Source organism: Oncorhynchus mykiss, chromosome 16 (assembly GCF_013265735.2).
Source record: "Oncorhynchus mykiss isolate Arlee chromosome 16, USDA_OmykA_1.1, whole genome shotgun sequence".
NCBI classification, from domain to species: Eukaryota; Metazoa; Chordata; class Actinopteri; order Salmoniformes; family Salmonidae; genus Oncorhynchus; species Oncorhynchus mykiss.
Genome location: NC_048580.1, coordinates 67,495,212 through 67,512,111, shown reverse-complemented (window position 1 = coordinate 67,512,111; position 16,900 = coordinate 67,495,212). Strand labels below are relative to the sequence as shown.

Genomic DNA, 16,900 nt, shown 5'->3' with positions numbered 1-16,900 from the left:
GGCGGTCGGTGCCGTTTAAGATGAGGGAGGATGATTATTATTATTTTAATGAGCATGGCCTTATTTCTATTACAGCATATTGGATGACTGTCATTCATTTTCCATTCACCCAGCTCGATGTAACATCCATAGGTTTAGGCTACTAAATGATACTCAAATCGGCACAATGAATATCCCCCTGATCACAAGCAAACACATTTTACTTTCATACCAGACACACACAAACAGCTCGTTGTGTGTGTGTATATATAATATATAAATTCCTTCTCGCATCTATCCACTCTCCTCTCACATGCTCCCCTTGCTTGTGGACTTCAGTGCAGAACACGTCAGCTGTCTGTGACCAGGCGGGGAAAAAACTTTCCAAGCTAAACCTTCATATCATGACTGCTACACATAGCCTGCACCTATGTCACGTCATAGTTAACATAGGCATAGCTACTAGAACTAAGGCGTTAGTAAACCCACTACAATCATGCAGAACCGTGTAGTCCGACAAGCAGTTTAGCAGTTACACCGGCAGGCCCCAGAGGCAATGAATTAATAAAGCCAAAAGCTTACCTTGACTTGGAAGAGTTCCAGTATTGTATAGCCATAGCCAGCTAGCTAACATGGCATCCCTTTCTGTTGGATAGCAATAGACAGCTAGCTAACATAGCATCCCTCTGTTTGAGCTGGGTGTTTGAGTAGGCTAAACTAGCTAGCTGCATTGGACACTAGCTAAGTAAGTGAAAATGGGAACAAAAAATCTAAGAAATATAGCTAGCTCTCTCTTGCTTCTTAATTTTGGAAGAAGTTAATTTGTTCAAAACTGTTTAACTATTGTCTTTCACGCTCTGAGTCAACTACCACATTTTATGCACTGCAGTGCTAGTTAGCTGTAGCTTATGCTTTCAGTGCTAGATTATTTGTCTGATCCTTTGATTGGGTGGACAACATGTCATTTCATGCTGCAAGAGCTCTGATAGGCTACAAGGACGTCCACCGGAAGATGTCATAATTACTGTGTAAGTCTGGCAGGGGTGAGAACTATGAGCCTCCTAGGTTTTATATTGAAGTCAATGTACCCAGAGGAGGACTGAAGTTAGCTGTCCTCCGGCTACACCATGGTGCTACCCTACAGAGTGCTGTTGAGGCTACGATAGAACTTCATTGCCAAACAGTGTGTTTTAATAAATGTTTTGGTAACAAACATATTTAGTATAGCATCTAAAAATAACGTTTTTAATGTCCTCCCCTTCCTCCACTGAAGAGCCTTCACTGATCTAAACCTGTAGTACTCATGGCCGAATGACTGGGCACGTGCCAGACCAGACTATCGCATTTGGGGCCCCGGGGCACCAACCTTTGGAGAGTTGGCGCTGCATTTCAACACATTTTGCCATAGTGCAGAGTAAAATGTGCAGCTTTATAATGCTACTGTACATGTTTTGTCATGAGGCAGATCATTATTTTGCTGTTTTTATAGCTCATCTCATGCTTTTAACATTTTGCCATGAGAAAATGCTAGTCACTCTCACTCATATTATATTAACATGGCATAAGTCATGGCAAAATGTGTAGAATGCCAGGAAATTCATTTTAAAACTGCAAAAACTGCATTTCTCTACACCCCATGGCAAAATGGGGTAAAAAAAATGGGTATAATTTCAGTAATTCATTATAAAACATACATTTTTCTCTACACCATCGAGATGCGGTGCCAGTAAAAACAAATATTGTTTAGGGCCCCGGCTACTGGTATAATGCAGTTAGTTCAGAGGGTTCAGTAGTTTAACTGCACAAATCAGTGTGGGTATGCAGAACCGTGAGCCCATATCTCTTGATAATGAGTACAAAAGGGTTATGAAGAGAAAAATAATTGCTCAACACTTTTACCCAATCAACAGCATTTACCTGAATGATGAAGAATATGAAGCTCTATTCTGGGGAAAAAACATTGTGACCTCACTTCACACCAGTGTATGTATGCCACCGCTCATGCAGATGCTGCAAAACAGAACATTTGCACAAACCAATTGCACCTCATTGCTACAGCTGATGACTCATTGATCAAGTCACTGATGTCAAAGGTCTGTCTGTTCCAATTACTACAGCCCCATGTTCAGTAGATATTGTTGAACAAAAATCTTTCTTCCTTTCTCTTTGTGCATCACTTTTTCTTTGTCTTCCCTCCACTCTTCTCCATTTCCCTCTCTTCACTCTGAAATCTGAGTTGTGGTGTGTACATGTTTCAGGCCTCATTGAAACAGGAAACAGCGTGTGTGAGGTGAATATAAAAAAGTCCTGTCAAATCTCTCCACTCAGATGTACTATAGATCACTCTGCTACGCGTACGTAGACTCTACCTACCAACGATGCCTCCTTTCCTCTTGGAACACCACAAAGGAGAACACTCTTTCTTCATTGGAGCCTAAAGAAGTCTCACACAGACTCTCATACACACATCGCACTCTCGTTCCACATGTGAACACTACCGACAGCGTGCAACTCCCAGACCCACTGGACTCTTCTGGCCTCTGGGCCGCACCTCTATCCTTGTGCTAGTCTACTATGGTACTCTACAGCTCTGACATCAACTCATACCACAGCATCAGAAGACTGACGTTCACCAGTGCCACAACAGGGAAATGCTGTGAGTATAAAAATATTTTTTGAGCTGTCTAATCGATCCGACTGTACTGTACACGTAAAAGGTTATTTTAAATCTGAGTTGGATAAAACTATTAAAAGTATACTTTTTGGTTTTAACAAAGAAAACAATGGTCAAGTAAATATACACTCAGAATAGCTTCTATTTGTCGAGGCATGGACTCTACCAGGTGTCGAAAGTGTTCCACAGGAATGCTGGCCCATGTTGATTCCCAACTTGTGTCAAGTTGGCTGGATGTCCTTTGGGTGGTGGACCATTCTTGATACACACAGGAAACTGTTGAGTGTGAAAAACACAGCAGCGTAGCAGTTTTTTTGACACCACAGGTGTATAAGACTGAGCACACAGCCATGAAATCTCTATAGACAAACATTGGCAGTAGAATGGCCTTACTGAAGAGCTCAGTGACTTTCAACGTGGCACCGTCATAGGATGCCATCTTTCCAACAATTCAGTTCGTCAAATTTCTGCCCTTGTAGAGCTGCCCCGGTCAACTGTAAGTGCTGTTATTGTGAAGTGGAAACGCCGCCATTGGACTCTGGAGCAGGGAAAACGCATTCTCTTTAGTGATGAATCACGCTTCACCATTTGGCAGTCCGATGGACAAATCTGGGTTTGGCGGGTGCCAGGAGAACGCAACCGGCCCAAATGCATAGTGCCAACTGTAATGTTTGGTAGAGGAGGAATAATGGTCTGGTGCTGTTTTTCATGGTTCGGGCCCCTTAGTTCCAGTGAAGGGAAATCTTAACGCTACAGCATACAATGACATTCTAGATTATTCTGTGCTTCCAACTTTGTGACAACAGTTTAGCGAAGGCCCTTTCCTGTTTCAGCATGACAATGACCCCATGCACAAAGCGAGGTCCATATAGAAATGGTTTGGAAGAACTTGACTGGCCCCCATGGAGCCCTGACCTCAACCCCATCGAACACCTTTGGGATGAATTGGAACGCTGACTGCGAGCCAGGCCTAATCGTCCAACATCAGCGCCTGATCTCACTAATGCTCTTATGGCTGAATGGAAACAAGTCCCTGCAGCAATGTTCCAACATCTAGTGGAAGGTCAGAAGAGTGGAGGCTGTAATAGCAGAAAAGCAGGGGACAAACGGATCTTTTCTCAATGATTATATTACGTGCCATATTACAGAGCATTGAGGGAAGATATTTAGAAAAATGTAATGCCAATATATTTCATATGACTATTTCTGAAATGATCATCTATTTTTGTGTCTACCATTGTCAAAATTAGACAAACACACACCAGGGTAGAAAGGTGTTCAATAAAAGAGCATTTATTTTCTACCCAATGATATCCTGCCAGTTTTATGTTTGACTCCATTGATACTTGAGATCTCATACATTACTTTACAGTAAAACATGTTGCAAATTACGACACAAAACTTTTCATCTTATGCGGTGGTTTCTGCATCAGTGTATTGCTGTGAACTAATTTACCCATCTTCCATGGTTCCTGTGGAGCAGAAGGTTGCCATGAAATGTCATATTTGTCACACGTGTGTTTGTGCAAATCACCAATGCATGACACTTCAACTAGTTGCACATTAGGGGCATTGTTGTTTACATCAATTAGAACAGTGGTCCCCAACCGGTCCATCACGATCGCCAATCGGACGGTTCAGATTATGGTGTCTGCAGTCATTTAAGAAGGCATAAAAGAAAGCAACAGAAAAATTGATACTGTGAGATTTCAAAATGTTTAAAACCATCACTAGAGAGAAACTGTCAAGGAATACAGCAAAGAGATGCTGTTTTTATTTAACTAGATAAGTCAGTTAAGAACAAATTCTTATTTACAATGACGGCCTACCCCGGCGGGTCAATTGTGCGCCACCCTATGGGACTCCCAATCAAGGTCGGATGTGATTCAGCCTGGATTCGAACCAGGGACTGTAGTGGTGCCTCTTGCACCAAGATGCAGTGTCAGAGATGCTGCGCCACTCGGGAGCCCAGTGAGTTGAGTTTAAGTTCTTACTCAGCACTGTCAACACTTTGTATTCAACACTTTTATAAGCCATGAAATTTGCGTTCTCAGCTCTACAACAAGCAGTGCAGCAGTAATGAACGAGAAGGAAAGTGTATTTACAGGGTTGCGTTGTTGTTATTATTAGCAGCTTGGGGTTTTTTTTAATATCAAGGAATATTTCACTTTCTCTGTTTATAGGAGTTAGAATTTGTGAATGAGAATTTTTGCATTAAATAATGCTGTGCGACTCGAGTTTCCCCATCAGCTGGAAGACGGACGGTGTCCCTTCATGGTCAGTGTCAGTGGAGGAAAAGGAGAACGGAGGGATGTTGAGAGACGGACCCTCACTCTGCGACTCTCTCCCTCCGCTGAGACTGACCATCAGATGCAGACATTATCAGCCCAGTAAAATAAAAATAAAAAGCTAATTATTTACATTTATGCTCACTCAGCTGTGCCTCACCAGTAGTACCACAACGGATCTATTACCAGTCTGATCATACGCCTACCTCAAATTTAGAAATATATATATTTTTAAATGGCCCAAACAACAATGCTTTGTCAGGGCAATTCAAGCAAAGCCAATATGCGGTGATAATGTATTGGGCCTATAGCTTACTGCACGAACCTCATTGCTACAGTACTGTTTTTAATTGGTTAATGTTGCATAGGCTTGTGTTTAAAAATAAATTTGAGCCGTAGAGCTCGGCTTGCATTTTGACTCAAAAAGTGATCTCAAAAGGTTGGTGACCACTGAATTAGAGAGTGTTCTATTATGTGTTCTAATATTGTTATTTATTCAGTCGAAAGCACCTTATTTTCCTTGCCAACAGCACCTCGACAACCAGCAACCCATGTGTAAAAACAAGAGTGTGGTTGGAAACTAAAAGGTGTTCAGAAGAGTGGTTTTCAACTTCCTCCCTCCTTTTGTCTGACTGGCAATACATTAAATAAAAATAGGCAGGGCTATTTTAAATTCCCTTCACATTTTTGGTTTTGAAATATACTACCTGTAATAAGTTACAGTGAATTGTGATTGATGCAATAGTATGCATAGAAAATATGTCTCTACCCATATGAAGAGTTTAATTCCAAAATGCTATACAGTACATTTGGAAGGTATTCAGACCCTTTGACATTTTCCACATTTTGTTACATTGCAGCCTTATTCTAAACTGGATTAATACAACAACAACAAGATCCTCACACAATACCCCATAGTAACAAAGCGAAAACAGGCTTCTAGAAATGTTTGCAAATGTATTAAAAATTAAAAACCTAAATACCTTATTTGCTTAAGTATTCAGACCCTTTGCTATGAGACATGAAATTGAGCTCAGGTGCATCCTGTTTCCATTGATCATCCTTGAGATGTTTCTACAACCTGTGGTAAATTCAATTGATTGGACATGACTTGGAAAGGCACACACCTGTCTATATAAGGTCCCACAGTTGACAGTACAAGTCAGAGCAAAAACCAAGCCATGAGGTCGAAGGAATTGTCCATAGAGCTCTGAGACAGGATTGTGTCGAGGCACAGATCTGGGGAAGGGGACCAAAACATTTCTGCAGCATTGAAGGTCCCCAAAAACACAGTGGGTTACATCATTCTTAAATGGAAGAAGTTTGGAACCACCAAGACTCTTCTTAGAGCTGCCCGCCAAGCCAAACTGAGCAATTAGGGGAGAAGGGCCTTGGTCAGGGAGATTGTCACTCTGACAGAGCTCCTGAGTTCCTATGTGGAGATGACAAAATCTTCCAGAAGGACAACCATCTCTGCAGCACTCCACCAATCAGGCCTTTATGATAGAGTGGCGGAAGCCACTCCTCAGTAAAATGCACCTGACAGGCCGCTTGGAGTTTGTCAAAAAGCACCTAAAGGACTCAGACCATGAGAAACAAGATTCTCTTGTCTGATGAAACCAAGATTGATTTCTTTGGCCTGAATGCCAAATGCCACGTCTGGAGGAAACCTGGCACCATCCTTATGGTGAAGCATGGTGGTGGCAGCATCATGCTATAGGTATGTTTTTCAGCGGCAGGGACTGGGAGACTAGTCAGGATCGAGGGAAAGATGAACGGAGCAAAGTACCGAGAGATCCTTGATGAAAACCTGCTCCAGAGCACTCAGGACCTCAGACTGGGGCGAAGGTTCACCTTCCAACAGGACAACGACCCTAAGCACACAGCCAAAACAATGCATGAGTGGCTTTGGGACAAATCTCTGAATGTCCTTGAGTGGTTCAGCCAGAGGCTGGACTTGAACCCTATCGAATATCTCTGGAGAAACCTGAAAATAGCTGTGCAGCGACGCTCCCCATTCGACCTGACAGAGCTTGAGAGGATCTGCAGAGAAGAATTGGAGAAACTCCCCAAATACAGGTGTGCCGAGCTTGTAGCCTCATTCCCAAGAAGACTTGAATTCTGAATTCTTATGTAAATGTGATATTTCATTTTTTATTTTTTTGTTAAACATTTGCAAAAATTTCCCAAAAACTGTTTATGCTTCATCATTATGGGGTATTGTGTGCAGATTGATGTGGGGGGGGAAATGATTACATCTGTATTAGAATTAGGCTGTCATGTAACTAAATGTGGAAATAGTCAAGGGATCCGAATACTTCCCGAATGCACTATATATCAGAAATATTGGTAAATTAGGTTTTAATGTTTGAAAGAAGTTGTGAAAAAGATGAGTGTTTTTTTTCTAATCACGGCAAGGAGTTGTTCGATGACATATTTGTTTAAAATCTATCACTTGATGGCTTAATTTCAGAAAGACGATCGTGTTTTTTTTGTTGTAAAATGCTATATTTCCACCTCATTATCAGAGAACTAAGTAGTACTGCCAGGCTTTACACAGTCAAATGGGACAAATAACTCAAGTAGATTTTTTTTTGGGGGGGGGGAAGCACAAAATACATTTATGACATCATTTGAATAAATAAATATACTTAAATACATTAATATGAGATCTATATATAAAACATTGACATTTGACATTTTAGTCATTCAGCAGATGCTGTTATCCAGAGTGACTTACAGTTACTGCATTCAACTTAAGATAGCTAGGTTGGACAACCACATATCACAGTCGAATATACAGGATACAAACATTCCATTCTAGCTTAACAAAGGATACATAGTGTATTGCACCAACAACAAAAACCCATCTAAAATCTATGAATAAAGAATCTGAGAAGAGTAATATTTTACACACACATGCAAACATTTCTGATACAAATAAAAACACGTGAAAAATTGGTGGATATAGCATTTTGGAAATTATTGGCTATTAATTAATAGCTGTGATTCCCTCTAACCCACAGAGTCCTCTGGTGACCCATACGAGCTCGACATCGCCATGGGCAGTGGGCCCAGTAAAGAGTGTCGGGGATCCAGCACTCAGGCAGCCTTGCTGGGCCAGGAAGAGCCCGCTGAGTCAGTCATACTGGGTAAGGCCTGACCTCCCATCTCGGTCTGAGCACAGCACAGGACTCTGGGAAACAGGCCAGTACTAGCCTTTCTCTTTCTCTGTCCTCAGAGGTCAATTGTCCTGGGATTGTTTTGACTGAAACCTATAGGGAATTGGAAGTGTGCACGACAGCCGGGTCTATTTATGGTTAAGGACAATCATTGGATAACCTGCATTTTTACTTAACTTATTTCTTAAAAATGCATTGTTGGTTAAGGGCTTGTAAGTAAGCATTTCACTGTAAGGTTGTATTCAGCACGTGTGACAAATACAATTTGATTTGATTTCAAAGTTCAAATCAAATCAATGCGACCAACATTAATGCGGAATTGTTTATGTTAATGTTCCTGCATCCATGGTGTGGTGATGCTGTTCCTGCATCCATAGTGTGGTGATGCTGTTCCTATGCATCCATGGTGTGGTGATGCTGATCCTATGCATCCATGGTGTGGTGATGCTGTTGGTATGCATCCATGGTGTGGTGATGCTGTTCCTATGCATCCATGGTGTGGTGATGCTGAGCCTATGCATCCATGGTGTGGTGATGCTGTTGCTATGCATCCATGGTGTGGTGATGCTGTTCCTATGCATCACCTCTGGTGATGCCCTAGATGTTTACATACCTCTCTGTTAAATATGACCAGAGTTGGTGTGCAAGAAAGAGGACAAAAACATTCCTGGTCTTCTGTTGAACCACCAGAGGAGAGAAATGAGCTTGTGCAATAACTCAATTCGCCTTTGCACTCCTTCTAAACAAAGCACTTAAAAAAAAAACTTTGGCAAAGTGTAAAGCCTACAAAACTTAGTCTACTCTGTACGTAACAGGTTTTAGTTTTGGGAACAGAACTGTATTGAGATCAAATGTTTCATCGGTGGGAAAATGTACCGAATGTCGGCCAAAGTCCATCTCGTTTCCTTCTTCTCCTGCCGGCCCCTTGGCTTCCTCTCACTACCACATTTGGTAATGAATGGAAACACCAAGCGAATGCTTCACATTCATACATCCGGTGAAATATCTATCTCATTGTTCAATCTGTGGCTGTACTCCCTCTAGTCACCCTCTAGAAATGGTGTGAACCAGGTGACATTGAATTCCTCAAGATGTTAGTTGAGGAAGATCACATCAATCATTTAGCTCAGAAAGACTGACGATCATCTCATTTTTGTAACTTGGAAGTGTCTTGCCTAACCATGACTACTCACATTCAAAGTGTGAATTACAAACATACAAGTACATAGATATTTTATCGTATGCATGCTTTTTTTTTGCTTTTTTCCTTTTTTCTCAGCATGAAAATACTGCGTTGTCATGGTTTGAGGTTCTCATAGTAGACTGACACTAATCTTTCATGTATCTGTTCTGTCTACAGAGAGCAGCAAGTATATGGTAGTGGCCCTGTATAACTATCCCACTGGTCCCCCAGCACACTGCCGCATCCACGCTGGAGAGAGACTCAACGTGCTTTCAGAGTAAGAAACCATAGCCTCTACATACAACTACCATAATTACTACTACTACTAGTACTGTGATGTGTGTTTTTCCTGCAATAACTTATGTATCTCTTGTGTTTCTGTGAATGTGCATGTCTATATAGCGAGGGGGAGTGGTGGAAGGTGAGATCCTCTGCCACAGGCAATGAGAGCTACATCCCCAGCAACTACACAGCCAAGGTGTACCACAGGTGAGTCCGCTGATCCATCTGACTCTATTCCCCTTTGGAATCTCTATTGACATGGCTTTGTCTATTTCTATGTCTGACTCTATCTCTATGCTCTTGGCCTAGGTGGCAGTATGAGGGTCTCAGCCGAGAGAAGGCTGAGGAGCTCCTCTTTCTGCCCTACAACCAGACTGGCTCTTTTCTGGTCCGGGAGAGTGAGACCCACCCTGGTCAGTTCAGTTCACACTCCAGGCTACACATTATCAAACGCTAACAAGACCAGGGAAACAATCTTAAAAATGTCATTGATAAACCTGAAGTGATAAAACGCGGTGACTGAAGTATGGTCTTACACTGTCCACTCTAGGTGCCAACTCCCTGTCAGTGCGTAAGAGCAGTGACCAGGATCGTCGCTCAGTCAAACACTACCGGATCCAACAACTGGAGAATGGCTGGCTCTACATCTCCCCCTGCCTCACCTTCCCCAACCTCAGAGCTCTGGTAGACCACTACTCAGGTCAGGTGCTTTAAAGCATTTACAGTGGTGTAGAAAATACTGAAGGCTGTAGTTACATCTTGTCAAGCCCTTTTGAGTCCAGCCCACACATTTGAACCTTTTGCACAAGTGGCAGTGTGATAAAAGCTGGGGACACTTGAAGCATCTTCAGTCATTAAATTGTAGTATTCATGTTAAGGCTGAGTTGTAACAGACTGATTGACATCTCCTTCCAGAGGTCCGTGATGGGCTGTGCTGTCTGCTAGGGGAGCCCTGCTTCATCCAGGGGTCCAACAACGTTCCTGTGGTTACTGGGCCACTCCCCATGGCTGTCAGGAAGCCCACCCTCAACTGGAAAGATATGGACAGGTGAGGTCATTTACTGTTGTGGTACAGTAATGGGTTGCCAGTCTCTGTGTATCCATGTCTGTCAATAAATCTTATACTGAACAAAAATATAAATGCAACATGTGACAATTTCAATGATTTTACTGAGTTACAGTTCATATAAGGAAATCAGTCAATTGAAATCAATTCATTAGGCCATAATCTATGGATTTCACATGAGTGGGCAGGAGCACAGCCATTTGGGAGCCAGGCTCAGCCAATCAGAATCAGACAGAAATACTCCTCAGTTGGCTGGTCTCAGACAATCCCGCAGGTGAAGAACCCGGGTGTGGAGGTCCTGGGCTGGCGGCGTGTTTACACATGGTCTGCAGTTGTGAGGCCGGTTGGACATACTGCCAAATTCTCTACAATGATGTTGGAGGCGGCTTATGGTAGAGAAATTAGCATTCAATTATCTGGCAACAGCTCTGGTGGAAATGTCTGCAGTCCGCATGTCAATTGCATGCTCCCTCAATACTTGAGACATCTGTGGCATTGTGCTGTGTGACAAAGCTGCACATTTTAGATTGGCCTTATTGTCCCCAGCACAAAGTGCACCTGTGTAATGATCATGCTGTTTATTCAGCTTCTTGATATGCCACACCTGTCAGGTGGATATATTATCTTGGCAAATGAGAAATGCTCACTAACAGGGATGTAAACAAATTTGTGCACAACATTTTTAAGAAAAAAGCTCTTTGTGCGTATGGAACATTTCAGAGATATTTTATTTCAGCTCATGAAACATGGACCCAACACTTTACATGTTGCGTTTATATTTTTGTTCCGTACATATTCTTTGTCACCATTTCCTCACTAATGGGGTTTCTCTGTCTGTCTGCAGCTCCATGATCTTTGGCAAGGATAAAGGCAAGGACAATGAGGATTCCCTGGTGAGCGAGGGATTAAAGGAGGCCATCAAATCCTACCGCTTCATGACAGAGGACTGCAAAGGCTCCAGCCACAAATGGGACAGCTGAGCATGGATCTGGCATCATAACGACAGAGAGATACTCAGACTAAAACAGACCATAAGATGGAGAGCTTTGCATCAAGCTACCCATTAAAGCTGAGGCAATCCTGAGGACCAGACATTCTGGCCATGAACCCAATGGATCTCATTAAAGGAATGTTGTTAGGGGAACTGGAAATCACAACTCAACCACTGCAGAGAACCGTGGTTCTCAAAGCTATGGTTGTAGAGTGCTCAACATTACATTGCCAATCAGCTGAGGCCCATCTTTGCTTGGATTCATGAACAGAATAAATGTTTAGATCCTGGAGGCAGACTTTGCTAGACTTAACAGAAAGTAGTTTGAACGTGAGATATACAGCCTTATGAAAGTGATCCCGTATCATCAATAAACAGACTATATGGTTGGTTTTGTTGAAGTACGCTACCTTGAAAACAATTAAGGAACTGTGAGGTATAAGAATTAGTCTGTTTGATTTATGTGTTTCCTGTCCTGAACATGAACACCTTTTAGCTGTTGCTTGTTCTCTTCCGCACCACAGTCTTGACTTTGGCACAGGAAATGGTCAAGGTGCAGTGGAAAGCACAATGGTGTGGCAGAGACAAAAAGTTGAGGTTGTGGTAAAGAGCATCTCAAAGTTATGTCAAATATTATGGTATGAAACACTGACATGTTCTTCTGAGGTTTCATCAACTGAAACAATGCACTGTAGTGTGTGTATGTATATAATGTTAATATCGAGTTTTGTGATGTTTTTGGGTGGGTGGAAATTTATTTTTTATTTTGTTTAACTATTCTACATTAAAATGTTGCATTTAGTGAAATATGGGGAAATTATTTTGTTGATATGCTGGTTTTTCACAAATCAGAGAATGAATAACTAAACGCATAAATAACCAAATACATTTCACACATGAAGTGACAAGTATTTGGCGTACCTTTATTTACGACTGTATCTTGTCTTGTATCGCCACCTGCTGGGGGAAATGCGTAGGTCGTTAGGTTGGCGGAGACGTCAGTGACACACACGCGCCAAGCCCATTCAATTTACTTCCCCGTTAACCGTTTGTGTTGTTGTTGTTGCTCTTGTTAAGAATTGAATCAGTGTATTTAGCTGTTATCCAATACCCCGGTTCTTAATGTTTAGGTTGCTGTGCACTATTCGTTTGTGCGTAATTCATGTCTTTACATTTGATCAACAATGCAAAAGGAAAACAGTTTTACAGAGCTGGAGATGCCTTCAGGTGCCTTCAGAAAGTATTCACGCCGCTTGACTTTTACACGCCGCTTGACTTTCCACGTTTGTTGTGTTACAGCCTGAATTTATTTATTACATTGAGATTTTGTGTCACTGGCCTACACACAATACCCCATAATGTCAAAGTGGAATTATGTTTTTAGACATTTTTTACAAATGAATTACATATGACAAACTGAAACTAAACCTCTGTTGTGGAAAGCCTAAATAAGTAAAGGAGTAAATATTTTATTAAGTCAAATAATGCCTTGATCACACCTATAGTATATTTGCGCAAAATGTGTGGAACAAAAAGTTCAACATACACCTTCTGCTACCATTTCGTTCAAGCCACCTATGCATACAATTCGGTGCATACGTTGGACGATAAAAAGAAACGGAATAGACCTAAGCAGAAGGAATAGACCTAAGCAGAATGTCACGAATCCCGTTTCCTGAGTCTGTTTTTTTGCCTATGTTCTGTCCTGGAGTGTTTTTTCCGGCGTCCTGGAACGCACCCTGTCTGGTTGCCGGGCAATGTAGCCAGTTGGGGTTTCTGATTACCCGCACCTGTATCCCATCAGCTATCTGCACACCTGGTCCTGATCATCATCTCTCCTCTTCATAAGCCCGGACCTGACATCCATTCGCTGCCGGATCGTTAGCCATGAACAGTATGTTGTGCCAGAGTATCAGCCTCAAGTTTGATAGAATTTGTTTTGTTGTTTGTTACGTATTGCTTGCCTTGAACTTACCTCCGTTTGTTCTGTCTTCAGTTACTCACCCGGATCATTTACCCCATTCCCGCCTGGTCGTCGGAGGATTCCGCTTCCCCATTGGATCCACCTATTTACTCCCATCAACTCACCACCGCTACCCGCAACGCCACCTGGATATATCTACCCATTCACATTCACTTGTAAATAAATACTCACCTTCTTCCTACTCTCCTTGTCCTGGTCTGCTTCTGGGTTCGATTTTGAAGACACGTGACACAGAAGGAATAGACCTAAGCAGAAGGAATAGACCTAAGCAGAAGGAATGGACCTAAGCAGAAGGAATGGACCTAAGCAGAAGGAATGGACCTAAGCAGAAGGAATGGACCTAAGCAGAAGGAATGGACCTAAGCAGAAGGAATGGACCTAAGCATAGGCAAAATCCTAGAGGAAAATCTGGTTCCGTCTGCTTTCCAACAGACACTGGGAGACAAATTCACCTTTCAGCAGGACATTAACCTAAAACATAAATACACAAGTTGCTTACCAAGACTGCATTAAATGTTCTTGAGTGGCTTAGTTACAGTTTTGACTTAAATCAGCTTCTAAATCTATGGCAAAGCTTGAAAATGGCTATCTAGCAATAGCCAACAAACAACTTGACAGAGCATGAAGACTTTTTTAAAGAATAATGTGCTAATATTGTACAATCCAGGTGTTCAAAGCTCTTAGACTTACCCAGAAAGACTCACAGCTGTCATCGCTGCCAAATGTGATTCTAAAATGTATTGACTAAGGGTGTGAATAACTATGTAAATCAAATATTTCTGTATTTCATTTTCAATAAATGTGCAAACATTTCTATACACAATTCCACTTTGACATTATGGGGTATTGTTTGTAGGCCAGTGACAAAATCTAAATTTGATACATTTTAAATTCAGGCTGTAACACAACAAAAATGTAGAAAAAGTAGAGGTGTGAATCCTTTCTGAAGGCCACTGTATATTACTAATCTACCTCTCTTTGTTTCCTCATATCTTTCAGGAAATGAAAGTTGTTAAACCCTTTCCATCTTGCATGGATTTTTCTTTGCCTGATGTTGGACTTAACTTTTCAAGTGCCTCTGTTGGAAAAAAAAACGATAATGTGTGGGTGTGTGCGCACACCAATCAGCGTGCTGAATTTGCCATCATGTTGTAAAGAGCCTGGCCACTCTGATGGAACTCAATTCTGCCACTGAGTCATCACTTAACTACACGTGGATCACGTAAATCAAGTGCTGTTTGCGTGTGAAAATGTCACAGGATGCATTTGCTCCATTGTCAACATGTTTTGTTGGTGGCCCTGTCTTTGAGGGTATTCACAAACTAAGGAGTATGGCTCATCACAAGCCCCACAAACCCTACTGGTTGCTTGCCCACTTCAACATGCCATCACCACGCTTCCTCCATTCCTGAAACGTTTGGCTTTAAAGTGGCATACCAGTCTGATTTTCACCTCAATTAACACCAGATGTACTTAACAAACGGCACATCTCAATGGGTGGTCCAGGTAAGTCATGACATAGAAAAAGTGTGTGTACTATTATCAGCCAAAGAGATGATTTCAACGGCATCGTCTTCAACTAGCTAACTAATCCTTTTAAGATGCTGAAAAGCTGCTGCATACCGTTTTGTTTGAACGATAGTAGGAGAAAAGACCAGCAAATTAAGTTACCAACTGCCCAAGGACCAGATTAGACAAACTTTATGGTTTCAGGCCATTACGCCGCTATGATGATGGAAAGCTGTGGGCTCCAGTTACTTGATACATTAATGTGTGTTCAAATCGCCGGCAAGTGACTTGTTTGTATCTAACTAGCTACGTGTATTGCATAAAGCTTGCTTGTTAGCTTGTAGTAAGGACTAGTGAGCTGTATCCGTCCAAATAACAGCTATTATATTCTCCTGCATTTGTATAAAAAAAACTTTAATTCAATAGAATCAAATAGGAAGAGTATAGTACAGAAATGAACGCGTATCAGAATAAAAACGTCAATAATAAAATATAAGTAGGTTTTGATATCGCCATAGGCTACTTTATTTGGTAGGGTTGTCTCCCCAGCTAGATCTCCGGAAAGTTGAAAGGACATGTAGGCAAGCCGGCAAGAATATACTTTTCTACACACAGTGCCTTGCGAAAGTATTCAGCCCCCTTGAACTTTGCGACCTTTTGCCACATTTCAGGCTTCAAACATAAAGATATAAAACTGTATTTTTTTGTGAAGAATCAACAACAAGTGGGACACAATCATGAAGTGGAACGACATTTATTGGATATTTTTATTGGATACTTTTAAAAAAAGTTTGAAATATCAAATAAATGTCGTTCCACTTCATGATTGTGCCCCACTTGTTGTTGATTCTTCACAAAAAAATACAGTTTTATATCTTTATGTTTTGAAGCCTGAAACGTGGCAAAAGGTTGCAAAGTTCAAGGGGGCCGAATACTTTCGCAAGGCACTGTACCTGGACCTTTCAAGGGCAAGCAAGACGAAATAGTTACATGACATATCAAAGTCAAGCGAATTAGTGCTTTTGCGGCACAGTCGATAGCGCGCCGGACCTCGGGCTCGAAGGTCGTGAGTTCGAGACCTGCTCCCTGCTGTTTCATTACAGTATATTCTATCAAATAGGCCTCACATAGCAAATTAGCAGTTAAATTCAACACACACACAAAAAAAACACTTCCACTACAAACTGCAGTTGCTACATACATTTTTGGACTTATAAATTAATGATAATCAATCAATAAAATTGTATTCATCACATGCAGCGATTAAATGCTTTACCGGGAAATGCTTACGAGTCCTTTCCCAACAATGCAGAGTAAAAAAGTAAGAGAACTTAGCTAAATAAAAAAAATGAAATATGAACATAATAAAACAGCAATAACAAGGCTAAATACAAGGAGTACCAGTACCGAGGCATGGATTCTACAAGGTGTCCGAAAGCGTTCCACAGGGATGCTGGCCCATGTTGACTCCAATGCTTCACACAGTTGTGTCAAGTTGGCTGGATGTCCTTTGGGTGGTGGACCATTCTTGATACACACTGGAAACTGTTGAGCGTAAAAAACCCAGCAGCGTTGCAGTTTTTGACACAACCCGGTGTGCCTGGCACCTACGACCAAACCCCGTTCAAAAGCACTTAAATATTTTGTCTTGCCCATTCACCCTCTGAATGGCACAAAAAACACAATCCATGTTTCAATTGTCTCAAGGCTTAAAAATCATTCTTAAACCTGTCTCCCCATCATCTACACTGATTGAAGTGGA

The 16,900-nt window shown here is 41.6% G+C and overlaps 1 protein-coding gene across 1 annotated transcript; it reads left to right on the top strand.

The window, feature by feature from the left end:
• Nucleotides 1-1,967: 1,967 nt before the first annotated feature.
• Nucleotides 1,968-12,447, top strand: LOC110492594 (src-like-adapter 2). Its single transcript, XM_021567018.2, has 8 exons — nucleotides 1,968-2,635; nucleotides 7,968-8,093; nucleotides 9,484-9,583; nucleotides 9,709-9,795; nucleotides 9,898-10,001; nucleotides 10,139-10,288; nucleotides 10,504-10,636; nucleotides 11,499-12,447. The coding sequence occupies exons 2-8, from the start codon at nucleotides 8,003-8,005 to the stop codon at nucleotides 11,632-11,634; spliced, it is 801 nt and encodes a 266-aa protein (XP_021422693.1). The 5' UTR covers nucleotides 1,968-2,635; nucleotides 7,968-8,002; the 3' UTR covers nucleotides 11,635-12,447.
• The last annotated feature ends 4,453 nt before the right edge of the window (nucleotides 12,448-16,900 follow it).

What these genes read in the sequence shown, in the direction of transcription:
- LOC110492594 (XM_021567018.2), top strand. Translation starts at nt 8,003, where the DNA reads ATGGGCAGTGGGCCCAGTAAAGAGTGTCGGGGATCCAGCACTCAGGCA. An exon ending in TCTGGTAGACCACTACTCAG is followed by an intron (nt 10,289 to 10,503) that starts GTCAGGTGCTTT and finishes ATCTCCTTCCAG; the next exon opens with AGGTCCGTGATGGGCTGTGC. An exon ending in AACTGGAAAGATATGGACAG is followed by an intron (nt 10,637 to 11,498) that starts GTGAGGTCATTT and finishes GTCTGTCTGCAG; the next exon opens with CTCCATGATCTTTGGCAAGG.